General features: G+C 34.0%; 3 protein-coding genes across 5 annotated transcripts; 1 reads left to right on the forward strand and 2 right to left on the reverse strand.

The window, feature by feature from the left end:
- Positions 1-2,235: 2,235 nt before the first annotated feature.
- Positions 2,236-7,351, reverse strand: LOC131627463 (probable E3 ubiquitin-protein ligase RHB1A). 3 transcript variants are annotated; one of them, XM_058898317.1, is made up of 5 exons: positions 7,183-7,351; positions 6,792-6,968; positions 3,471-3,843; positions 3,081-3,190; positions 2,236-2,457 (listed from the first exon to the last, which is right to left on the reverse strand). In XM_058898317.1, exons 2-5 carry the CDS (start codon positions 6,852-6,854, stop codon positions 2,428-2,430), a joined length of 576 nt encoding a protein of 191 aa, XP_058754300.1. In that variant the 5' UTR covers positions 6,855-6,968; positions 7,183-7,351; the 3' UTR covers positions 2,236-2,427. The 3 variants fall into 3 exon arrangements, with proteins under 3 accessions (XP_058754300.1, XP_058754299.1, XP_058754301.1); XM_058898316.1 differs by having other exon boundaries at positions 7,146-7,351; XM_058898318.1 differs by lacking the exon at positions 7,183-7,351 and adding an exon at positions 7,104-7,179.
- Positions 7,352-13,553: 6,202 nt separating this feature from the next.
- LOC131627442 (pentatricopeptide repeat-containing protein At2g46050, mitochondrial) lies at positions 13,554-15,550 on the forward strand. Its single transcript, XM_058898301.1, has one exon. The coding sequence runs from the start codon at positions 13,554-13,556 to the stop codon at positions 15,507-15,509; it is 1,956 nt and encodes a 651-aa protein (XP_058754284.1). The 3' UTR covers positions 15,510-15,550.
- Positions 15,551-21,222: 5,672 nt separating this feature from the next.
- On the reverse strand, positions 21,223-23,980 carry LOC131627465 (calmodulin-binding receptor-like cytoplasmic kinase 2). Its single transcript, XM_058898319.1, has 6 exons — positions 23,498-23,980; positions 22,934-23,169; positions 22,648-22,816; positions 22,445-22,534; positions 21,959-22,260; positions 21,223-21,860 (listed from the first exon to the last, which is right to left on the reverse strand). The coding sequence occupies exons 1-6, from the start codon at positions 23,745-23,747 to the stop codon at positions 21,606-21,608; spliced, it is 1,302 nt and encodes a 433-aa protein (XP_058754302.1). The 5' UTR covers positions 23,748-23,980; the 3' UTR covers positions 21,223-21,605.
- Between the last annotated feature and the right edge of the window lie 1,785 nt (positions 23,981-25,765).

Consider the following 25,765-nt stretch of genomic DNA (forward strand, 5'->3'; position numbering starts at 1 on the left):
TCTATTCTGAATATTTTATGTCCAATATTGGGATTTTGAATAAAAAAATTGTCAATTTAAATCTGAGTTATTGTTCATTGCATAGTAACAAATTTATATGAATTTAATTGGAATACACTGACGGTGTAAAAAAGTTTTACACCGCCAATAAATCACAACCGTTAATTTAATAGAAGTGTTTGACTTTTATTTTAATTTTTTATAAAATAATATAATTGAGTGGTTGTAATGCATTGATAGTATAAAAAGTTTTACACTGACAGTGCATAGCAATTAAACTAAGTTGACATATTTTTGAATAAATTTACAAAGTAATACGATAATGTAGTTAAACTATACTCCCTACGATTCTTTTTACATGCGATTTTTTATAATTTATATAAATCAAAACAATCAATAAATTTTGTGTGTTTAATACTATTACTTTTCTTTTTCCTATAATAATTTTAACTATTTACAATTTTATTCAGTATTGTTTCTTTAGATTTGTTTCTTTTCCTACTTGTAGTGGAAGATCTCAATGGTTTGTTTAATTAGTAGATCTGTGAAGTTGAAATTTTTTTAGGTTTTAAGGTGGGATCCATAGATTTAGTGATCTATCATCATTCGATATGCGGATGACATTCTTATTTTGAAGGAAAAAAAGCTTTGGTTGAGAATCTTTGGTCTCAAAATGATTTGGAACTGGATAATGTTTAATATGAAGGATGTAAAAGGCAAAACTTTTTATTTGTTTGAAAATAATATTTTGGTTACTCGTATATTTTCTCTCATTGTGTTGAAAATTTTATTTTTAAGATGAATTAATAGTAAATTGAGAGTCTTTAACTCAAATTTTAGAGTGAAGTGTTCTTGTTATCTATTTTGGAGAATTCTATTTTTGTTGATTGTGGTTCTTCGTATTAAGATCTAGCTTGTTCTATCTTTAAAGGTGTGGAAGTTTTAGATAGGTGTTATTTTATGATAGTTTGTTGGTAGTTATTCTATTTTGTTACTAAGACTCATTGTTGTATTTTGTGACTTGTTTTTTCCTTTATTTTCTATTTTGTGACTTGTTTTTTCCTTTATTTTCTATTTTGTGACTTGTTTTTTCCTTTATTTTCTATTTTGATTTGTTTATAGGGAACAACTTAATAACTCTTGTGTATATATATTCTGAATTAGTAAAACTGAGCGAGAAAAATCTTATGTCTAGAGCTTTTCAAATATGAGATATAGTTGTACTATTGGTTTAGTAGGGAAGGGTGGTCGCATTGGTTTAGGATAAAACAAATATTGAATGGTTAAAAATTACACGAGAATAAAATCTGTGTAGTAGAGAAGATAATATTACATCGGATTTGTGGTAAGACTAAATCTAATAAAATTAAAAATGACAATATTAGCATAGCATTTACAATAGAAAAAATAGTAGAAATTAGACTTAATAATTTGAGAAGTCATGTAAATTATGTACTATAGTCTATAGAGAATAGAATAGAATGCAAATTAGGTGTGGTGGACCTTGTCAATTCTTGTAATACTGGTGTCATTAAATTAGTTGTATATGATTGTGAGGTAATTCTTAATAGTAGAAATTTTTTGAATTTCTGCATAGCAAAATTGTCTTATTTTATAACCTATGCTCCTCCTACCATATGCTTATATAGTCAACCAATGTTTACTATGCAGAGTAGACAAAGACAAGTCCCTTCCCTAATAGAAAAATGTAACATAAGTTTCCATGATTCCATGGCCAAGAATTTAAGAGGGGAATAAAAGGAAACATTATATTGGCTTTGAATTGATAAATCATTGTTTCAATAGGGAAAGTAGGGTAGGGAGATATTAATGATGCTATTGAATCTGTTGAACCTGATTGTGTCACTGTCGTTGGTTTAATTCACTGACTCACATGCAGTTTGTTGAGACTAAGCCAAACTGTGTACACATGCACACAGATTCTCTATAGCATCATGGAAAATAAAAAGGTAAAATGCATACAGCTCATTATTACTCAGCTTTTTTTCTCCTTGTGTTGCTTTTCTACTCTACAGTTTCTTGTACAAATTGCTCATTATTTTCTAAGTGGAGAATAACAAATATTTACTGTTCTTGTAAATAACATCTGCAATTTACATTTTGTAACATTTTAATATATGTATTCTGCTGGATATGTGCAATGAGTAATAATGAGCTGTATGCATTTTACCTTTTTATTTTCCATGATGCTATAGAGAATCTGTGTGCTTAAGTAATGAAAGGTAAATTCCAACATGAGTAAGTGTAGTCAGTGAGACATGTAATGTGGTGTAGCATCTTTCTCACAGATTGTGTACATAATGAATTTGGCCCACTAAAAGTAACCTTTTAAATCAATATTCAATACCATCATCAAACCAGTTATTCTTCAAGTATTCAGCTAGATTGTCTTTTGAAATGACCAAACTAGTCAAGTTCCTCATCAAATATCATTTCCTGTAACATTAGAAGAAAAAGAGTATTTCATTATCGCTCAACAGAATGGTCAGACAGATCGTATTTTATGGTCCACAACAGCCAATAATTCACATGTAACGGAGACTGCTGGAGTTTGTTTGTTTGCAAACAAAAGAAGCCAAAAAAACCCTCTTTTCTAGGGTGTAATACAGTGGTGTTTTCAATTTTTCGGAGCAAAAAAATCCAACCCAATTATAAATAATTTGGTTAGTTTTTTGCAAAATTTTCACATGAAAACAAAACCAAACCGATGAAGAAAGAGCTGGTTTGGTTTGTTTCAGTCAGAAATACATTTTAAAAGAATTAAGAAACTTATTTTGTATAACCCAAAGAAAAATTACTTCATTTTCAAACACTATACATTAGCTACAATGAGAAAAAAAATACATAATGATTAAAAAATATGTAGAGGCATCATATTTATGATTACACTACTACTATAGTATGAACTAAAAGAAATAAAAATAAGTTATAATAATTTGGTTTGTTGGTCGGTTTTGAATGACGTGAAACAGATACTCAAATCAAGAGAGGTTAGTTAGGTTTGGTTTAGATCCAACATGAAAAAGTTAACAAAGAAAAACTGATGTAAAATGACAAACCTGATCACATATAGGACAAGAGTCACTTCTTTCCATCCACTCAAGAATGCAAGCCAAGTGAAAGTGGTGTTCACATTTTGTTAGAGTTTTCGGATTCTCAACATCATATTCTGTATTTAAAAAAATTCAAATTAGTGTCCAGTGGGAGTTAGAAATTATTAGTTCTTTTAACTCGTGTAAAATTGTGTTGTCAATAGCGGATAGTAGAAAATAGCAGATTTGTTCAAATTATCTATGGTATAGCGCCCATATAGCTGCTATTTGAAAACAAGTTGTACAAAATTGTGTACTGCAGAACGAAAGCAATTTGTTCAAATTCTGCTACCGATATATAAGTATTTGACAATATTTGAAACACGAAACATCTCAGATTAAAAAAAATTTACTCACCTTCAAGGCAGATTGGACAGCCATCCTCTTCTTCTATCACCAGTGCTTGAGGTTTATTTGATTTTAACAGTTCTTCCTTGCTTGGAGATAATGGGGGAGATTTAGCTTGAGCTTTAGGGTCAGATTCTTCAATATCTTCACATGTAATTAAAGTTTTAATACTACTACCACTAACTGTGTCTCTGCCTGACTCGGAGTCCGTCAATGCTGGACCTCCCAAGACTGTATCATAAGGCAGTGGTGCAGGAGGAGACTGGTAAGTATCAGGTGTGGATTCTTCCACATTCAATCCAACCAGTAATCCAGCAGTGAGTGAATCGGTCGGAACATCATTAGAGGTTAAAGAATCGCGCTCTTCTAAAATCGGTGGGCACTGAAAGAGTTTTTCATGCTTCAATATAATATTTTCATAACAAATAAACTGCCATCTAAAATAATAAACCTGTTGACAAATTATTTTTCAAGAAGCACTTGTTTTTTAAAAGAAAAATGAAACCAATCATGTCAAACTACAACTTAGCCACCTTCTAATCTGTCATTCCCTTGGAAACACACATGTACGGAGAAAATGCTGAAGAGTTGTGTTTTACTCATGTAAAAGAGAGAAGAAAGCATTGGTAATATGGAAAGAGTTATAATAAATTGCACAAAATAATACAATCCATCTTTAAAAAAATTATGTAAGCTCCCAAGAAACCTTAGTAAATTGCCACATGACAATGCTCCCTTGACCTCATTCTTCTCAGTACACTAATAACAAAAAGCCAAGTCCAACCCCATAAATTACAAATAGGAAGCCAGTTATGGATTTTATTTCACTTTCTTGCCATTACAAAAAATTTGTAAGAAGTTCAAACTTAAAACAAACAATATAAGACTCACTGGAAAAATGTTAAAAGGGGATTGTACATTTATTTTAAGCTTTTTTCCATCACTTCCCATCCGTTCAAGCAAAGATTACTTGGGAAACTTTTTTATCTTTCAATTAAGTGACAACTCCAAGGTTCTTTGTTTTAGATTGCTCCTTCCAGGAGTAATCTTATAATTTGTCAACTTTAATTATTGATTTTCATTTCAACCATTCATGAGAAAACGTGAAGGAAAAAACAAAGGAAAATGAAAATAGAAGTGGTGAGATTTGAAGCAATTTTTGTGCAAGCTTACATTTAAAGTTTATAACCATAGCCCTTGCACAAATATAACCGTGCTAACAGTATGATTTCCTTTGAAAAATCAGTATGTTCTGTAACACATTTCCCCCTTGGCATTTGCAGGACAACATCAATTTTTAAGGCTTCGATAAATAAATTACATCCAATTTTATGGAAATCTCGTTAGTAACAACAGCTTTTTGACAAGCACTTCATAGCATTAGAATTTCAAGTTTCAATGGAATAACCATGATGTTCAGATTTAAATCTCGGTCGTTTCATCTATAATATGAAAAATTGAAAATAGTGTTTTTTGTAAATGAAATACTGCAAAGGTCAGATCTGGTTAACATGGTTAACTTGCAATAGCAACTAATATTTTGACAGCTTTAAACAGCAAGTTGTCTATGAAATAGTTTGAATTTTCCATTCAGAAGTAAACATAACTCATGGCAATTATACAAGCATAGATGAGCCAGACTGTTAGAAAGTAAAAAAGCGAGATAGCAGGGGTAACAGATTTACTTCATTGAACTTAATGGAGAGAAGGCAAACAATTCGAGGAAGAGAAAGACCTAGAAAGACTATAAGAGTAGTTATTAAGAAAGATCTTGAGATTAATGATTTGAATAGATGCATGGTCCTTGGTAGAACATAATGGCGAAAGTTGATCCATGTAGCCGACCCCACCTAGTGGGATAAGGCTTAGTTGTTGTTGTTGTTGTTGTTGTTGAACTTGAATTATTATGGGGATTTTGGTTTATTATGTAAACTGGTTTCTACATGCTTTTACTGAAAAGGGAAACTTACAAGATAAAACCTCAAACTGAATTTAGCTTCAACATTCAACAATCTTAATAATTAAGTTTAATTGTTTCCATAGATAACTTCTTTCTTAGAGTTTATTAACGTGTTTTATTGAATGATTAATAAGTGCTTTTTTTTTAGTAACTCGCAATAAAGATTTGCATAAAACATGAGGATCGAGTAAGTGCAAAGTATTCTTCAATGACATCAATTATTTAATGCTAGAGCCAGAGAAGCGTTTTGCAATTTGGTATAGTTTAAGAATATATGTTAACAGATGAAACTTATAGGCAAACACAGTTTGGAGCCCTTCCATTGTTTCTTTTTTATTACAAACATAAAAAGTTGTCAATTCCAAGAGTCCATGTAAACTTGTGGAATCTTAGATTAAAAAAACACGGGGATTGGGTAAGAGCATTTTTGGCTGACGTGTTTGCTATTATTGATTCAGGGACCCTAAAAAATTTCTGCAATTTGGTATAGTTTCAGAATACAAGTGTCATGGATGAAGCTTATGCTTATAACCAGATCAGACAAGAATACACAGACAAGCATCCCAATTAAGTTGGATCACTCACCTTTTTGACCTCTGATGGGTTCTTAGCAAACTAGTAACAACAGGTTTTTCATATTTTATAGTCCGTGACTTCATTTATGCTGTGAGAGCAATGGGGTTCGAACTCCTTATATCAATTTCCGCCTCTTTCGAAGTTGGGTTTGGGTTCACAGTGAGATGTTACATGCATCCGTCGAGTTTGAGCGGCTGAGCTATGTTACTATGAGGTTAGTATTTGGAGCATTACATAACCCTATCATTCAGCAATTGCATTTTGGGTGTTTTCCAAATAACAATGAATCACTGTCATTTTAGGCATTTCTAGGGAAATATAATCATTCTGTTTTGACCGGTTAATCATCCACAAACTCACAATTCTAAGCAAGTCTATCTATCCAACTTTACACAGAAATGACTATATAAGCAAGTTACTCAATTCTGATACCTAGTGTCATAAACACATACAACTCTACCACTTAACACTAGAGTGCGACATTCATGAAAGAAGTTATTTGCTTTCTGATTTTTGAGATCATACAGGCACTCATGGACGAACATACATAATGTATCTATTTTCGTTCAGCATGGTCAAAGGGTTCATAAGTATGTAGCACCGACACTCTAGATTGAAGACGTGTTCCATGCCTGACACCGACTGGACACCAACATATACGTCTACATTCAATAACTTTCACTTTCGCAAATTATTATTAGTGTCTATGTGTCAGTGTTTCATCATGACATAAACTAGCATTAACATTACTAGATAGATACTTATTAGATAACAGAGGATAGGAAATCACTAACATAGTAATACACTGGAGTTCCATGCAGATGAGTTTTTCTAGCAGAACAACAGCAACCTCCCATTTTCGAAGCAGTTCCTTTCAGTTATGTAATCAAACCTACCAGCAACACTCCCATTCTCTTCAATTATTCAAAATCAAATGAGGATCAAAAGCCACCAGAGTTTAACCATCTATGCTGCAATCAATCACAAGTATAAAATGAGTGCATTCATGATCATCCCAATTACAACATAGTACTATAATTATCATGCAAAATTCAACAGAAGATCAATAACAATAAGCATTAAACAGTGCGAGAAAAGGGTCGAACACAAGAAGAATTGAAATCGAAATTGAGAGCATAAACCCTAACCTTTGCAGTGAAAAATGAGAGAGAAAGAAAAGAGTACCGTTTAGGGAAAGAGGAAATGTGAATTGGGTTTCACGAAAAGGGGTTGTGAATATGAAAAGAATGAATGAAACGTTAATTAGTTTTGTCGTTTTGTTGGCTTTTGAGAGTGGAGAAAAGTCAACTCGAATATTAGTGCGTTTTTTCACTCAGGTGAAGAATGTAACGTTTGGTAGAGAAGAATGAATGAATGTATGTGAAGATGCAGTAACTTTTCGGGTGGGATATTAAAACAAATTAGATCTGTCATTCCCTTTTTCCCTTTATTTCTTTCTCCCTTTTAATTCTATTTTTTTTTATGGAATTTTTTATCAAATAACCGTGTTTTTCAATTTTATTTTCACAATAATCATTTTTTTATATAATTTTTAAAGTAATTCATTCTTAAATAAATAAAAACTGAAACGAGGCGAAATTGACGTCTTCATTTAAAAAATAGAGGTGTCGCTAATTGAACTTACAACATATTATCTAACCAATCCAATTAGCGACCATGTTGAAAGTACAAGTGCTAACGCCAATTCATCTGACGCGTCAATCAATGTATTGATTTTTTAATTAAAATGATAAATTCTATAAAAAACTAACAAAAATTATTAATATTTCATTTAAGTTACTTTTACATATGATAATATTTTTAACACTATTGAGGACGACCGACCACTGATTCGACGCACCCTAGGTACCCTAACTTGTTGCGCTCGCGATTAATTCATCCAGGGTGTTTTAGGTTTTGAGGTCCCAAGAATATCACCGTCACCAGATTCCCTAAAAAGTTCTTGCATTTCTAAGTAGTCTTATGTATGCATTGACGCGGGTACCGTAATTTAGTTCGTGACCCATGCCAGAGTAGTTGGATTGTGTTTATGGGGTTATTGGTGCGCGGCCTTGACGATTGAATGACGACATTAGTGTGAATGATTTGTTGGTGAAAGGAAGAAATGGTTGTTGTGGTGTTTGGTAACCCCGTATTTGTTGCATGTCTTGGTGTTGTGACGTTTGGGCGTTTTGGCAATGGTAGGAGGAAGAATTGGTGTTATATGTTCCTTGCATGTTTTGGTTATGGTAGGATGATGTGTTGAGAGAATATGGATGTTGAGTGTTTTGATAATAAACATGTTGTTAGTGGTGGTATGAAGCATGCTATTGGTTTTGTGGTTAGGTGTGTGACATATATTGGTTGTGGGGTTGAGTATTTGTTGGTCGTAATTTTGTTGGGTATGTGGATGTGAATAAATGGTCTGGTAACTTTTTGGGGGATTATACATTGAAGCTTCTTGTATGTAAGTGGTTTAGCGTGGGTCGTATAAATATCTATCTTCGGAGAAAACCCAATTGCAATCGATTTGTACCAAACCATATAATTATTAGTTGGTTTAGATTTGATTGACATGACAGCGTCAATTAAGACTTGTTGACTATGACACCTCCATTGACAATGCTCAGCTTTAGCGAAGTCTCCCAAATCGTCAAAGGCCCATTATTCATTAATTTTACGTTGATGTCATTGTCCGAGACACGTCAGAGGATTTGGTATTTATTGACGCATATTGAACTGCAGTTTCATAGTCATTATGGTGAATCTCCACAGTGGTGAACCCGATGATCAGTGTGCATGCAGTCCAAACGACTACAACTTCTTCATTGATTTCATGATGGTGTTTCAGGCCTTGATATGACCTCCAAATAAACTGTAAAGGACAAATAAATTAGATTATAAAATGGGTAATATTAAAAATAAATTATTATAATTGATTAGTTTAGTGGCAATACATTATCTAATGTTAGGTTATCCAAGAGATTGTGATACTAAATGATGCAGTGTCTAGGACATCTGTTGTAAGTTATACCACAGGCCGACCATCTAAACTAAAAAAGTTAAAATAAATTATTTATAAATAATAATGGGTAAAATAACGTTATTGTAGTATTGGATCAAACTCCAGTCTCGACAAGGGTTGCTTCAAGATTTGACTGGGTAGAATGTGCATGTTGTAGTTGAAGTCTGTTCAAGCATGCAGTAGTCAAAGATAGTTTACATATTATGTTATGTAGATATGTATGTCATGTATGAGGGTTATCATCATACATGACATACATATGATAGTTGTATATAAATAGGATGTTATCTCACTTGTTAGGAGAGAGGTTGATTGTTATTTTCACTTGTAATCATTTAACGCTTAATGAGAAAGTGAATAAATGTTTTAACCAACTATGTTTCTCTCTTTCTTCTCTCTCTTCTTTAGTTGAACGATTTATTTTTTGATCAAGAAACTCTCTTTTTATTATAGTTTTACTTTTTTTCTTAGCACACATTTATCAACAAACTGGTGCGATCAACATGGAACAAGATGTCATCAACGAAGTATGAGATTGAGGAATTCACCGGAGTAAATGATTTTGAATTATGGCGCTTAAAAATGCAAGCTCTTCTTATTCAAAAAGGGTTGTTATAAGCGTTGAAGGGATCACAAAAAATAGAGGTTGCCCCAATGGAGAAGGAGAAGACGGTGATGATTAAGAAAGCCTAGAGTTCCATCGTATTGAGCCTTAGTGATAAGGTTCTTTGGCAGGTCTCAAAAGAGAAAACCGCAACAAGTGTGTGGAACAAACTTAAAGGCTTATACATGACTAAGTCGTTGGTCAATCGTCTCCACCTGAAGCAAGCTATGTATCCGTTCAAGATGAGTGAAGACAAAGTCATACTGAGCATTTGGATATGTTTAATATGCTGATTCTTTTTTTGGAGAATATTGATGTTAGCATCGATGATGAAGATCAAGCATTGTTGCTGCTGTGTGCGCTACCTAGATCTCATGCTCATTTCAAAGAAACTCTCTTGTATGGAAGAAAGTCCCTGACCTTTGAAGAAGTTAAATCGACCTTGTACTCCAAGGACTTGAACAAATGTAAGGAGCAGAAATCATCATCTATTGGTGAAGGACTATCCATAAAAGGAAGATTCTCGAAGAAGGATGGTAGGTTTGAGAAGAATAAGGGTAAATATCAACATAAGTCTTATGGTTGTAATGCTCATTCTATTAGGTGTTATCACTATAAGAAGGAAGGTTAAATAAGAAAAGTGTGTCATGATAGGTTGGAGAGGTATGGTGATAGAAAGGACAACAACAATACATCCATTGTTCAAGATGATTATGAATCATCTAATGTTTTAGTGGTTTCAAATAGAAATTATAGCAAGGAATGAATTATGGATTCAGGTTGCACTTGGCACATGACTTCAAACAAAAATATATTTGAGGAATTATATGATCAAGATGGTGGATCAGTGTTACTGGGAAACAACAAAGCCTAAAAAATTACAGGAATTGGATCTGTGAGATTTAAGCTCCATGATGATTCAGTAAAGTTGTTGATTAGCGTCAGGTATGTGCCTGATCTTAAGAGAAATTAGATTCCTCTTAGTGAATTAGACAAGAAAGGATATGTTTTCAAAGGAAAGAAAGGAATCCTAAAAGTCATAAAAAGGTCGGAGGAAGTCATGAGAGGCATTAAGAGATATGGTTTGTATACCCTTGAGGCTGAGGTTGTAAGTGGTTCAGCAGATTTTGCATCCACAAAGCCCGTGTCTAAGATAGAGCTATGGCACATGAGATTGGTCCATGTTAGTGAAAGGGGCTTAGTCGAACTAGGGAAACAAAACATATAGGTGGTGTCAAGGTCGAAAAACCAGAGTTCTGTGAACCTTATGTATTTGGAAAAGCTTGTAGAGTGAAGTTCAATAAAGGCAAACAAAGAACACATGGTTAATTACATTCATGATGATATTTGGGGGCTTGCAAGAAGTCATTCACACTCAAGTGCAAGATATTTCCTATCCATAGTTGACTATTATTCACAAAAGTTGTGGGTATTCTCTCAGAAAACTAAGGAAGAAAATTTTGAAAAATTCAAAAGTTGGAAGACTCTGGTTGAAAATCAAACTGGCAAGAAGGTCAAGAGATTGAGGACTAATAATGGCCTTGGGTTTTACAATTAAGCCTTTGATAATCATTATGCTATGTTTGGTATTTCTAGGCACAAGACTGCAGTAGGTACTCCTCACTAAAATGGCCTGTCAGAGAGGACCAATCATACAATCCTAGAAAAGGTAAGATGCATGTTGGTCAGTGTTTTGGGTTGAGGTTGTCGTAACAGCAGCATATCTGACAATATTGGGTAGAACTTGACAATTTGACACGTGTTATTCCCATAATTATTCGGACAAGACTAAATTATGTAGGTCACACCTTGTTCGCGGGTAGAGCTAATGTTTGACTATAAACTTCGTACTTGTAAATTTTGTCAATACACAGTCACTCCAACATGTTTTATGCATTTTTTAAAATCTATTTATCATTATGTTTTACTTTATGGATTTATTACTTTAGTAACTCAAAATTCGTATTTAACACTTTTTAGAGGAGTTATGAAATTAATAGTTAATGAACAAAGTTTCTTTCCCGATGTAATCTCTTAAAGAAAAAGGAATCACATTTGAGACTTATTAGCTAAACAAGAATAAAGTTGTATCCTCATTATCAACCTTAACCTCAATATTCTCCAAATCATCAATGATATTGTGAAATGTTGTCAATTGTTACACTATGTATATATTCTCCACCACTCTCAGTGAGTAGAGTTGTTGTTCTAGACGCAAAATGCGAGTCAAATACTTTCATATACAATAATTCAAGTTTTTTTCACTTCAAAGCTACTGTCTTTTCTCTAGCGACTTCCTTTAAAACTTTATCCCTGAGGCATAAGATAATGATATTTTTGGTTTTATCCACCATTTCGATCTTCTCTATTTGTGTTAGACATGCATGCAAGAATGCCTTATCTTTCAATGTTTAAATACATTTTTTTGTTGTGTTAAGCTTGCTTGTATCTCTATTTTCCACAGTCTAAAATCCGTCTCCATAAAACTTATCAATATCCCATTTAGTATCCATGGTGTTCACTTGTAAACAAAACCCCTTTGACCCATGGTGGACACCACTTCTTGTGAAATTTAAGGGTTCAATCAGATCAATCAATTGTTGAAAACTAATAATAATATTAATTTCATTGACATTGATAGTAAATATGTGTGAGACAAAGAACAATCACACCAAGCAACGTAAATAACATATAATTAGTGTAAGCAAATCTACACCATGTAAGAGGATGATAAAAGACAAGAACACAAAGAACTTGTTTATCCAGTTTGACTGAACCGATCTACTTTGGGGGGGGGGGGGGAGTAACTCTCTAATTCACTATTCTTTCGAGAATGATTACAAGATACCACAAAAGACTTATAAAAAAGTAGTCATTGAAGTTTCTAAGAACAAAGTTTATTTTCTACCCAAGTATTTCTCAATCTCTTAAACTCTCTAAATGGGAATTACACAAACTTAAGACGAATTTAAAAGCGTTTCGCAATCCCCTTAGATACTCTCAATGATTTTCCAAATTTCAAGAACTCCAAGAAATTTCTACCATCATCTCTCTGAGTTTTTATGAGTTTTTCTACAAGGATTACTATTTATTCCCTTTGTATTTAGACTATATTCTAAAGGTTGCTCTAATAAAAGTGATAAGGATACATACTGCTATTTACTTAAATACAACATATTCATAACAGGTCCGGCAATGACCCATTAACGAACATATCAGCAAGCTGAAACGACCAAACCCGATATCCACAAATCACTCGAATCAGACTCACTACTTGAGAACCACCGACTCACCACATCCACGTTTAACCGACCTCTGACGACAGACGACCTCCCCCACTTTTTATTGTCTAACCTCAGGCACCATCAATCGTCAGACCTCTATCGTCACCGAGCTTTACGTTGTCTGCCGCCACCCGTCGAACCGCGTCTCCGCAGCTCCGACGCCTTCATCGACTTTCCTATTACTTTGTGCAGTTCTAATTTCTGACAATCTCGATATATGTTTTCCTTCTCTTTATCACTTGAGGCTTTAAAACATATTTCTACCTATATTATTCTAGATAAATATTTTGTATTTGTTAAAGGTAATTTTTTTTCATAAAATTCAATTTCACATATTTCAAATTATGATAACTTTGTTATTCAATCAACATAAAGTTCAATAATACTCCCTCTGTTCCAAATTATAAGAGAAATTCACTTTTTTTTATTCTTTAAATAATTAATTTATCTAGTCTATGTATATCATTAGCTTTGGAGTAGAGTAGAAAATGTTATTTTTGAAAAAGAAAAATAATGTTTTATATTTTTTCTTCTTCATATTGTTTTGCAAAACAAAAAGATATATTCGAGAATTGAAAAAAAAAAAAATGCAACTAAACATTCTTTTTCTCTTCAACCTCCATTTCAAATTTTCAATTCCTTCATGTTCTGCAAGTTTTGTTTCAAAAAGCAACTACCTTTCCCTCCATTTCCCATCTCATTCTTCACACAATGCTTCTCTTTCTCTTCCCGTCAACACCATCATTCATGTAGCTCAATAAGTAGACTCAGAGCTTCTATGCCAATTCCTGATCAAACCCATTTCAAAGACCATGACACTTTTCATTTTTTTTGTTCCAACGCCCTCAAAATCTCAGCCAAAAAGGGTTATCTTCCCGAAGGAAAACAGTTACATGCCCATTTAATAAAGTTTGGATTTTGTCATGTTCTTTCATTACAAAATCAGATTTTGAGTGTTTATCTTAAATGTCAAGAAACCGAAGATGCAGAGAAACTGTTTGATGGATTGCTTGTGAGAAATGTCGTGTCGTGGAATATTATGATCCGCGGTATTGTTGGATCACGTGACAATGAAAATGACTCGAGTCATACGCAGCTGTGTTTTTCTTATTTTAAAAGGATGCTGTTGGAGATGGTGGTTCCGGACTATATAACTTTAAATGGTTTGATTTGTTTATGTGCTCGGTTTCATGATGCTGAGATGGGAATTCAGTTGCACTGTTTTACAGTGAAAGTTGGATTTGATTTGGACTGTTTTGTTGGTTCTGCTCTTGTTGATTTATATGCAAAATGTGGTTTTGTTGAGAATGCAAGGAGGGTTTTTTGTTTTGTTCCATTTAGAGATTTGGTTATGTGGAATGTGATGATTTCTTGCTATACCTTCAATTGTTTATCAAAAGAGGCTTTTAGCTTGTTCAATTTGATGCGGTTGGATGTTGCGAACGGGGACGAGTTCACTTTTAGTAGCATGCTCAGTGTAATAAGTGATGATGGTTTGGAATATTATGGTTTTGGAAAACAGGTTCACTGTCTTGTTCTGAGACAGTCATTTGACTCAGATGTTTTAGTGGCTAGTGCATTGATTAACATGTATGCGAAAACTGAAAACATAATCGATGCACGTAGAGTATTTGACGAGATGTCGATTCGAAATGTTGTGGCTTGGAACACTATGGTTGTTGGGTGTGGAAATCACGGTGATGGCAATGAAGTTATGAAGCTTCTCAGAGAGATGCTTCGAGAAGGGTTTCTTCCCGATGAACTGACTATTTCCAGCGTTATTAGTTCATGTGGCTATGCTTCTGCCATTACCGAAACACTGCAAGCACACGCTTTTGTGGTTAAGTTATTGAGTCATGATTTTTTATCTGTTGCCAATTCTTTGATCAGTGCTTACTCCAAGTGCGGTAGCATTACTAGTGCATTTAAATGCTTTGAATTAACTTCACAGCCTGATCTAGTTACTTGGACCTCATTGATATATGCATATGCATTCCACGGACTAGCCAAAGAAGCAACAGAGATGTTTGAGAAGATGCTATCTCGTGGCATAGTACCGGATAAAATCGCTTTTCTCGGCGTTCTCACTGCGTGTGCTCATCGCGGGCTTGTGACAAAGGGACTTCACTACTTCAAATTAATGACCAATGTGTATCAAATTGTTCCTGATTCAGAACATTACACTTGCCTAGTTGACCTTCTAGGAAGACATGGTCTTATTAATGAAGCTTTTCAATTGTTAAGGTCAATGCAAATAGAAGCTGATTCAGATACCTTAGGAGCATTTATTGGATCATGCAATCTGCATTCAAATATGGAACTAGCTAAATTTGCTGCAGAAAAACTCTTCATCATTGAGCCGGAAAAAAGTGTAAACTATGCAATGATATCTAACATGTATGCTTCACAGAAACATTGGTGTGATGTTGAACGAGTTCGAAAAACAATGAAAGACAAAAGTGATGCAAAAGTTCCTGGTTGTAGTTGGATTGAGATTGGTAATCAAGTTCATTCATTTGTATCCAATGATAAATCACATCCTAATGCTTTAGAAATGTATGTTATATTAAACATGCTTCTTAGAACAATGAAGGAATAAAATGGTATGAATTTGTAAAAAATGTTAACATCACATTTACATCATGATCTACATCATCCATACTAATATGGATTATTATTCAATGCTTTGCTTTAAAGATCTGTAAGTGGTGATTTGGCTTTCAATTGTTATGTTTGAACTAACATGTTAAAAAAAATTCACTTGTGCTATTGAGCAAAAACCATAGATACATATTACTTGTTATGTAGTAAAGTAATAATACCTAAAGTTTCTTGTAGGTGTTTTTTTTTTTTTCCTAAGCTACAATAAAAGTCATGACAATCATTTTAATCTACATCACAATTTGAACACAACAGAGGGGTATTAATTTTCTTATTATTAAATCTATGATATTCGACGTCTTTCAAAAAAGCCAATAGTTAATAATCTTCTAATTAAGTACACTGATTGATCTTTTCATTTTGTTCCATTAAGGAGTTAGAAATGTGAAGTGAAGTGGTGATATTAAGTTTTGATGCAGTGGAACAAGGTTTTCATATGACAGAGAAGGGGTGGACCGGTAAGGTTAGCACTCCAGCGTCTAAGTAATTGAGTGAAAAATAGTATGAGGGTGAAAATGAACTGAATATCTAAAGTGGTGCAATCTGATCTTTATATAGTATGGACAGTTAAAACTGCCCTTGTGTGATTCAGCGGCTTGTGTAATTCAAATGTTCGTTCAATAAGAAATCAATGGTGAGAAATGTGACGGAGGACGTAATCATGTGTTCTCGACAGAGATAAGAGTCAACATGTTCGGTGTGCCTTTTCCTTTAACGCTTATTGGGCCTTCTTTGTGGGCCTTGCAGACGATCCATAATAGTTAAGAAATGATCTTTCCACTCTTATAGTTGCTCTAACACTACCGTAAAAAATCCATAACATCCCCACTTATTTTCACCATTTTTTAGACAAAACTGAAGAGGCATCCTTTTCACGTTTAAATTTTATCCGGAGACGCATCTCCGTATGTGAAAAAAGTGTATCCGAAGATGCATTTCCGTAAATACCATTTATTCAAAAACGTGTTGGTGGTCCGGAGATGCATCTCCATACGCTTTCTTTCATTAATTTGCGCCAAAATCCTTCCCTCTTCACCATTCTTCATTTTCTCAAAACCAACAAAAACACTTGACCTCCCCCTCTCACAACCATTGCATTGAAGCTTTGAAGTATTATATTGAAGCATCAGTTGATCCCTTTCTCATCATTTTCATTATCTCATAACATTGAAACAATTCATTCTCATCAATCAATTTCATTTTGGTAAGTTTTTCTAATTTTATTTTGTTTTTGTGTTTTGGTTTATAAGTTATTTTTTAGGATACATTAGATGTTTTAGGCACTTTAGGTAGAAGTGTAAACAAATTTGATAGGTTAGAACAACATACAATGAGGTTAATTGGGACGGTTAGAGTAGAAAATGGGGTTGCCATAGGAGATTTTCCCATAAATTAATTTGAGATTTTCCCAATTAATTAATTTGTAACTTAATTTGGGATTTTCCCAATTAATTGGGAAAATCCCAACTTTCACTATACTTTAACTATGTTTTAAAGATTACGTAGATGTCATCAAAATTAATTAATTTGGGATTCTCCCAATTAATTGAGAAAATCTCCAATTAAATTATAAATTAATTAAGAAAATCTCAAATTTTCAATTAATTGGGAAAAATCTTCCGTATTTACATCTACGAAAAGGTTTGATGGGGTTTGATTAATTGAGAAAATTTCAAATTCTCAATTAATTGGGAAAAATATCCGTAGTTACATCTACGTAAAGGTTTGATAGGGTTTGACAATAGAGTGTTCCGTAGACGCATCTACGGAACTTTGGATTTTCCCAATTAATTGGAAAAATCTCAAGATTCACTGTGTTTTATACGCTTTCGTATATGCATCTACGGAAAAAACCATTTTTTTTAAAAAAAATAGGGTGCTTCCGGAAATACATCTACAAAAGCACGAGAATAATTTTGTCAATTCGGTGGTGCGCCTAATGCCTATGGAGTCGTTTGAAATTTTCTGGGATTTAACCTTAACAACAAATTTTTGTTTTAATGTTTTCTTAATGTACTTTTTATAAATAAGTTATTTATATTTATAAATCAAAACTATTTTTTTAGTATAGTTTAATAAAATATTTTAATTAAACAATGTAGTAATGAAATATTTTTTCATTGACCATATCCACCAATATAAAAAAAAGAAAAAAGAACAACAATGTTTGAGAACATAATAATTTAGGTTGTTTAAGAATTGCATATTTTGCTCCATATTGAAGTAAAATGTGCAAAATAAAGAAGTAGTAACGATAATTTTAACTATATTAATCATCTGAGATCACTTGTTGTTCTTACAAAATAAATATATGATGGTTTTATATAAACCTTATAAATTGAATAGAAATCTAAGAGAATAATAAAAAATAAAAAAAAACTATAATAACTCAACACGTATTCAACTTTCCTAAAAGTTAACTTATTAAACAGCTAAATTAACATTTTTATTTATAACAAAGACTAGAGTGTTTGAGGGAAAAAAAGACTAGAGTGAGTGAAAGAAGTGAAATGGCATAATCAAGCAATTTCACTACACCAAGTGTGCCAAAGTTTGATGAAGACTACGATCGTTGGAGTTTGATCATGTGTGCCAAAGTTTGATGAAGACTACGATCGTTGAAGTTTGATCATGGAGTATCCGCTTCTACAAAGGAGTATTAGAGTGTTATTGAATCTAGAATCAAGGAATCAAAGGAGAATGAATAGATAAGTGCAACACAACAAAAAATATTAGATGAAGAAAAACTCAAAGATTTGAAAGTAAAGAACTATGTATATTTCAGCCCATTGGCAAATTCATTTTAAAAGCTATTACCCATAAAGAAACAGCTAATCAACTATGGGAATCCATGAATGTCAAGTACAAGGGAAGCACTAAGGTGAAACAGGTGCAGCTGCAGAGACTTCGACGAACATTCAAAACCATAGAGATGAAGACAAGTGAATCAATGGATGATTATTTTGAAAGAGTGATGAAAACAACAAATGACATGAGTAATTGTAGAGAGAATATGAATGATGGGAAATCAATTGAGAAGATACTTAGATCTCTGATAGAAAACTTCAATTTTGTTGTATGCTCAATTGAAAAGTATAAAGACATTGATCTCCTAATTGTGGATGAGCTGCAAAGATCACTACTTGTTCATGAGCAAAAAGTAAGAGAGAAGCGGAGTGAAGAACAAATTCTGCAAATTGAGCATGTCACACATTATGGACGTGGGAGAGAAATAAACAATTTTCAAAGATGAAGTAGCAACTGTGTTAGAAGACGAGGAATAGAAAAACCATTTGTAAAATGGATAGAAGCAATGAAACATGAGATAGATGTCATTGAGAAGAATAAAACATGGAAGTTAGCGAATCTGCCAACAGAAGCCAATAAAATTGGAGTGAAATGGATTTACAAGATCAATTTGTATGAAGAAGGAAAAGTTGACAAGTTCAAAGCTCGACTTGTTGCAAAAGGGTATACACAAACATAAGGGATGGACTATAATGACGTATATGCTCCCGAAGCACGATGGGACACAATTCAAATTTTGCTAGTTGTGGCAGCATAAAAGGATGGAATGTGTACCAGTTGGATGTAAAAGTGTCTTCTTGTACGGAGAAATGAAGGAAGAGGTATATGTGATTCAACCTGAAGGCTTCATTAAACACGAAGAGGGAGAAAATGAATATAGGCGGAACAAAGCCTTATACGGCCTAAAGCAGGTGCCAACAACATGGTTTAGCAGAATCGATAATTACTTCCAACGAGAAGGATTTACAAAAAGTTAACACGACTATACTTTATTCATCAAGAGAAGAGAAGAAAAAATAATCATGATAAGTATTTATGTTGATAACTTGATATATATATATATATATATATATATATATATATATATATATATATATATATATATATATATATATATATATATATATATATATATATATATATATATATATATATATATATATATATAGCATATCAAGTGAGAGCATTTTATAATAAGAGATGAGAGGAATAAATATCGACCATTATATATATATTGAGAATAATGAAGAACGATGTGCAAGATTTGAGCAGTCCATGATAATAGAATTTGAGATGACGGACCTTAGAGTTTAAGTAAGCCATAATACAAATGGAATTCACTAATGCCAAAAGAAATATGAAAGAGAGGTTTCAAAAAGATTCAACATGTGGAATTGTAACTCTATTAAAAATCTAATAGTTCTTGGAACTGTGTTGTCAAAAGAAGAAGATGTCGATCCAACTTTTCACAATCAATTGATAGGTATTCTAATATGTCTTACTTCTACACACTCATATATGATGTACACAATGTGTTTGATTTCACGTTACATGGATAATCCAAATGAGGAACACATGCAGATTGTTAAAAGAGCCTTGTATTTAAGAGGTACTTTGAATTTTGGCCTGTTTTATAGGATATGGACTACCTCGAAGCTCTTAGCATATACTGACAATGATTATGCACGAGATGTAGACGATAGAAAAAATACTTCAAGGTATGTTTTTCTACTATGTGAGACAGCAATTTGTTGGAGTTTAAAGAAAGCCATTGTTACCTTACCCCTTACTAAAGTTGAATATGTGGCGGCAACCTCACGTGCTTGCTAGTGTGTTTGGATGAAGGATGTTTTTGAATAAACAAGAGATGAAAATTGCGAGTGTATTGATATTCTCTGTGATCAATCAAGCTCTCTAAAAATTATGTGATGCTTCAAAGGACTAAACACATTGATGTCATATATCATTATTTACATGATCTTTTAAATTAGCTAGTGGTAAAGTTGATTTTCTGTGGAACACAAGAATAGGTTGCGTAAATTATGACAAAGCCATTGAAACTGAATCAATATGTGAAACTTATGAGCCTACTAGGAGTACAACCACAAGAAAATTAAATTGTATGCTCAATGAACATTTTAGTTTAACGGGAGGAATTTGTTGATAAATTTACTTAGACTTAGTTTTTGTTATAAATAGAAATGTTAATTTAGATAGCTTTAATAAGCTAGCTTTTAGAAAAGTTTAATAAATGTTATGGCTTATTATAGTTTGTTATTCCTTATTATTTCCTTAGGTTTCATTCAACTTGTAAGACTTATATAAAGCCGACATATATCAGTTTGCAAGAACAAGAAGTGCTCTCACTTGATTAATTTTGTTAAAGTTATAGTTGTTACTCATTCATTTGTTCAAGCATCTCTTTATATCAAATGAAATAGTAACTATAATTTTAACAATATTAATCAAGTGATATCACTTTTTATTCTTACAAAATAAAAATGCGATAGCTTTATATAAGCCTGACAAATTGAATAGAAACCTCATAGAATAATAATGAATAACCAACTATAATAACTCATAACACTTATTTGACTTTCCTAAAAACTAACTTATTAAACTTAGTTAAATTAAGATTTCTATTTATAACAAAGACTAACTCTTATAACAAAGACTAATTTTTGTAAATATACCCGCACATAGTTGTGTCAATATAACATGACATTATGGGGGATTATACAAAAAAATTTTTTTTTTAATAATTACCAGAGATTTTTTTTCCCCATAAATTATTAAACATAATAAACAATAAAATGAATGGAACGTCAGAGGCCAGGTGACAATACAGCAATCAAAATTACAATCAATCAATAATAGAATACAAATTTTCCTTTTCTATCAAGTACATCACAAGAAAAATAAATAAATATTATGGAAGCAATAACACCCTCTTCCTATATACAAGTGAAAACTCTTATGAACAATTTCAACAGAATATGATTTCTACCTATCACTAATCACTATCAGCATATGCCACCCCAGTTGCCAAATTTGCTTGATCATTATTTTATAGAAGAATTGTTTACTCCTGTGATCATATTTTGTCCTAACTTCTTTTTTTAATGCATTATTATCTTTTTTACGCTTATTTTTTCCTTACTCACACCGTCACACGCCTATTTTATGCAAGTGAAGTTACCTGATATCAACTCCATCCTTGTCACTCTCACAATGAGGTGCTTCTTTGGGAAGTAGTGGAATATGATCGAAAGTTTAAAGCCGATATCTCTCGATAATCCTTACGAATGGCCCAAAGGATCTCTGCACATCTCTTCATGCTAGGCCTGCTTTGCCTATGAGGAGCCAAGCACTGTAAAGCTAGTTCAAGTATCTTTTCTAAGGCCAAATTATTTGCAGAAGTTTGATCCAGTCTTGGGTCCAAGACCGAGATCGCGTTTCCCTCGATAAACCTCTTCATAGCCTGCACTTGTAGCAAATGAGTCACATTAAAGAAGATTAGTAAAGCACAATTATGAAGAGGTGTTAAACTTCAGAAAAAAAATGGAAAACACTACTCACCCATTTTACTGTTATTCTCTCTTTGAGTTCAAATTTTGGTTCAATCGGGCGTCTTCCTGTGACAAGTTCAACAAGCAAAACACCAAATGAATAGACGTCACTCTTTTCGGTCAGTTGATAGGTTTTTAAGTATTCAGGATCCAAGTAGCCAGCTGTTCCCTTAACTTGGGTAGAGACGTGTGTCATGCCAGAGTCACTGTCTGGTGCTTGTCTAGCAAAACCAAAGTCTGCTACCTTTGCTCGAAAGTTCTCAGTGAGGAGAATGTTGGAAGACTTTATGTCTCTATGAATGATGGGGTGATCTGCATAAGAATGCAATATGCAACAACTATAAGATTCTGTACAGCATTCTATATGTCATTAGGGACAATTAAAAAAAGTGTGTAGATTTGCCAATTGCCATACCCGAACGAAATGAGTTGATAATTGATTTATAGACAAAAAAAAAAAAAAAAGAATTAATTGATTACAAAGAGAGTTATATACCCATATACACATGAAGATAGGTGAGAGCATGAGATACATCAATTGCAATGTCTAGACGAGCGGCGAGGTCGAGAACATTTCCATGAATGCCTGTGATGATTCTTTGATTAAGTTGTAGGCACAAAAAGCAAATGTTTTATGCTGTAAGGCAAGAGCAAACCACAAATGAACAAAACAACAGTAGAAAGGCCAGAAAAACTCACAATCTAGATGTTCTCTGAGGGTTCCATTCGGAACATACTCCACAACAACAATTTTTTCATCCCCATGCTCCAAGTATCCATAGAACTTTACCAAGTTCAAATGCTCGACCCGTGATAGTGTTTGTACCTCGCTCTGGAACTCCGAACCTAGATGTTTCTCGTGTACACTCTGCAAAGGAAAAACATAATCAACCAAACAACATTTGGAAGCTTACCGTATAACATTCTCATTCTACATAATTGCGACAGAAATGACCTTATAAATAAGCTAAAAACAACTTAAAACCTTCTTAGCTCGCTTTACTGCGACAATAGTTCCATCCAGAAGTTTCGTCTTGTAGACTGCCCCAAAACCACCTTGACCAATCTTGAAAGAAGGCGAGAAGTTTTTGGTGACTTGGATGATTTCCTCCAATGTATACTTCACAATGCCAGACTCATTCCCCTGGATTGTGGTGTTGTATAAACTGTTGTTTGTACCTCGCCCTCTCTGACTACCTCCTCTTGAAGCATTTGATGCAACTAAAAAACAAAACAAAACAGCTCATTCCAATTCACTCCACACCATTCCAATTCAAAACCTATAAGCCACTATTTTCATGATTTAGATTCAAATTCCCAATTCATATTCAAATATTGACCTAATAATACTTGATCAAAAAATATTCACCACTACATCCTAAAAAGGAAACTTTTCTATATGAATCGGAAACACGACAGTGACACTGACACATCGATAATAATTTGAATAAATAAATAAATAAAACATAATCACAAGAGTCAGCATCGGCACGACACGTTTTTTCAGAGATGTCGGTGCTACAGTGCAAGCCGGTATTGTAAGAATTACCAGAACCAGAAGAAGATTTGAACTCCTCAGAATCCACCACAAGACTCTTGGAATTATTAGCCTCCGGCGGCGTGAAGCAAGCAGCGAACAATCCGGCAACCGACAAAGCGGCAGCAACAACTGGATTCCGTCCGGAAGAAGACGAGGTCGATTGATTCGAAGTGCTGAAGTCCGACGAACGGGACATGTTATCCGGCGTTGCGCGGTGGCTGGAGTGCTGGCTCCGGTTGTGGACGAATGTGGTGGTCATAATTTTAGAGAGAGAAAATGGCGGGTGGATGGATTTTAGAGAGAGAAAGAAAGGGTGTGTTGGTCAAGTGAGGTGTTTTGAAGAAGTCATTAATTAGTTTCAACGACTTTTTGGGTAATGATGAAGTGGGTGACGCTATAATGCGCCGTGGAAGCTAAGATTTGCAAGTTGCGGATTTAGTTTCGGGGTTGTTGCCGCAAAAGGTACGATTTGGGATTTGATTGACTAATCATTCTATTGCAAATTTTTTGGGTCAATATGTGTATCTAGAAGAAACACACATGTGTGAATGTACTTCTCTGTCCCACAAAAATATTACTGGTCCTTGAAAATATTTAGTCAAAATTAGACGGTAAGATTGATTTTTTTTAATTAATCAATCTCAAAATTAAATATCAATTTTTTTAAAAATAAAATAATATGAATTAAAAATAATATATTTATTTAATTTTTTTTTTGACAAAGGCAAACTTAACTTTCATTAATCAAATAAGAGGAGATACAAAGAGGAATTACATCAAACAACATGCGTCGAGTCCAGGAATTGGCCGCCTTAGCTAAGGAGTGGGCAACCAAATTCGCTTGACGCTTAACAAACTTAACCTCAAAGTTGGGAAAAGCTAACAGTAACAACTTAATAGAGTTAATAATAACATTAAACTCAGAATTACCACAAGAATTAGACTTAAGACCATGAACAAGCACCTGAGAATCACTCTCAAAGATAACATGAGAATAATGCAAATTTATCACCTCTCGAATAGCTTCCTTGAGGGCCAAGGCCTCTGCTTCAAGGACAGAAAAAGTTCCACCATCCCAAGCCGTGCCGGCAACTACAAATTCCCCATGATCATCACGGAGACACCAACCACGATTCGTTGTCCCTAAAGTCCGGTTAAAACCCGCATCCACATTACACTTGAAAGTTCCACTAGGTGGTAGGCTCCAATTTAACGAGTTCTCAGGAGTAACGGTAGTCTGACGAACTTGTTGGGCTGAGAACCAATCTTGCCATTTGTGATAGGCGAGCCAACCAAGCTTAGAAGCATCTTCTTTCTCCTTGTTCCATAACCAATCATTCCTGTTCTTCCACAATCCTTCTATCATAACCGCAACTCTACCTGCAGTATTTCTATCTTCCTTACAGCAAACATCAAAGATAATAGATTTAGCATCCAGAAAAGAGTGAAGACGGGGGGATATGACATTAAACAAACCTGCTGCCCGCCAAGAGAAAATCACATCCGGGCACCCAAAAAGAACATGCCAATCATCTTCGTAAGCACTATCACAAGTCGGACAATTAGGAACAAAGGAACACGATGCAACCGAAGACGCACTCTCGTCGGAAGACAATCCCTACAAATTCTCCAAAGAAGATGTTTAACTCTAGCCGGAGCCACAATCCCCCATAAGTTGTTCCAAATACCAGAATCGGTCCCCCTGTTATTACTATTCCTCGCCTTCATCCAGATACGATACCCCGATCTGACACTATAAACCCCGTGATGTTCTTCCTTCCAAACCAATCGATCCATCGTAACATCTTCCAATAGAGGGACTTGCAAAATATCTTTAATTACCAGAGGATCAAAAACCTCCCGAAGCACTCTCATGTTCCACTGTTTAACATTAGGCAACAATAAGTCTCTAACCGAAAAAGTATAGGCAGCATGCCTTTGAGGTCCATTCAAACAACCCTCTCGAGCACCACGGAGCCACGGTTCATTCATGACTTTTATGTTGTTACCATCACCAATACTCCACCTGCAACCTAAAGATAGGACCTCTCGAGCCTTCCAAACACTTCTCCAAACAAAGCTGGGATTGAAACCAAGGTTAGCATCAAAAAAAGACGATCTCGGGAAGTACCTTGCTTTGAAAATTTTGGACACAAGAGCTGCAGGGTTAGACATGAGAAACCAGCCCTGTTTGGCAACCATAGCCATATTAAAAGCTTTAAAGTCCCGGAACCCCAAACCACCTTCTGCCTTAGGACATGTCAACTTGTCCCACGC

The sequence above is a fragment of the Vicia villosa genome, unplaced genomic scaffold (assembly GCF_029867415.1).
Source record: "Vicia villosa cultivar HV-30 ecotype Madison, WI unplaced genomic scaffold, Vvil1.0 ctg.000364F_1_1, whole genome shotgun sequence".
Taxonomy (NCBI): domain Eukaryota; kingdom Viridiplantae; phylum Streptophyta; class Magnoliopsida; order Fabales; family Fabaceae; genus Vicia; species Vicia villosa.

What these genes read in the sequence shown, in the direction of transcription:
- LOC131627463 (XM_058898317.1), bottom strand. Translation starts at nt 6,854, where the DNA reads ATGGGAGGTTGCTGTTGTTCTGCTAGAAAAACTCATCTGCATGGAACT. An exon ending in CTGTCCAATCTGCCTTGAAG is followed by an intron (nt 3,191 to 3,470) that starts GTGAGTAAATTT and finishes TTTTAAATACAG; the next exon opens with AATATGATGTTGAGAATCCG. An exon ending in CTTGTCCTATATGTGATCAG is followed by an intron (nt 2,458 to 3,080) that starts GTTTGTCATTTT and finishes CTAATGTTACAG; the next exon opens with GAAATGATATTTGATGAGGA.
- LOC131627442 (XM_058898301.1), top strand. Translation starts at nt 13,554, where the DNA reads ATGTTCTGCAAGTTTTGTTTCAAAAAGCAACTACCTTTCCCTCCATTT.
- LOC131627465 (XM_058898319.1), bottom strand. Translation starts at nt 23,747, where the DNA reads ATGACCACCACATTCGTCCACAACCGGAGCCAGCACTCCAGCCACCGC. An exon ending in CTATCTTCATGTGTATATGG is followed by an intron (nt 22,261 to 22,444) that starts GTATATAACTCT and finishes ATTCTTATGCAG; the next exon opens with ATCACCCCATCATTCATAGA. An exon ending in AGAGAATAACAGTAAAATGG is followed by an intron (nt 21,861 to 21,958) that starts GTGAGTAGTGTT and finishes CTACAAGTGCAG; the next exon opens with GCTATGAAGAGGTTTATCGA.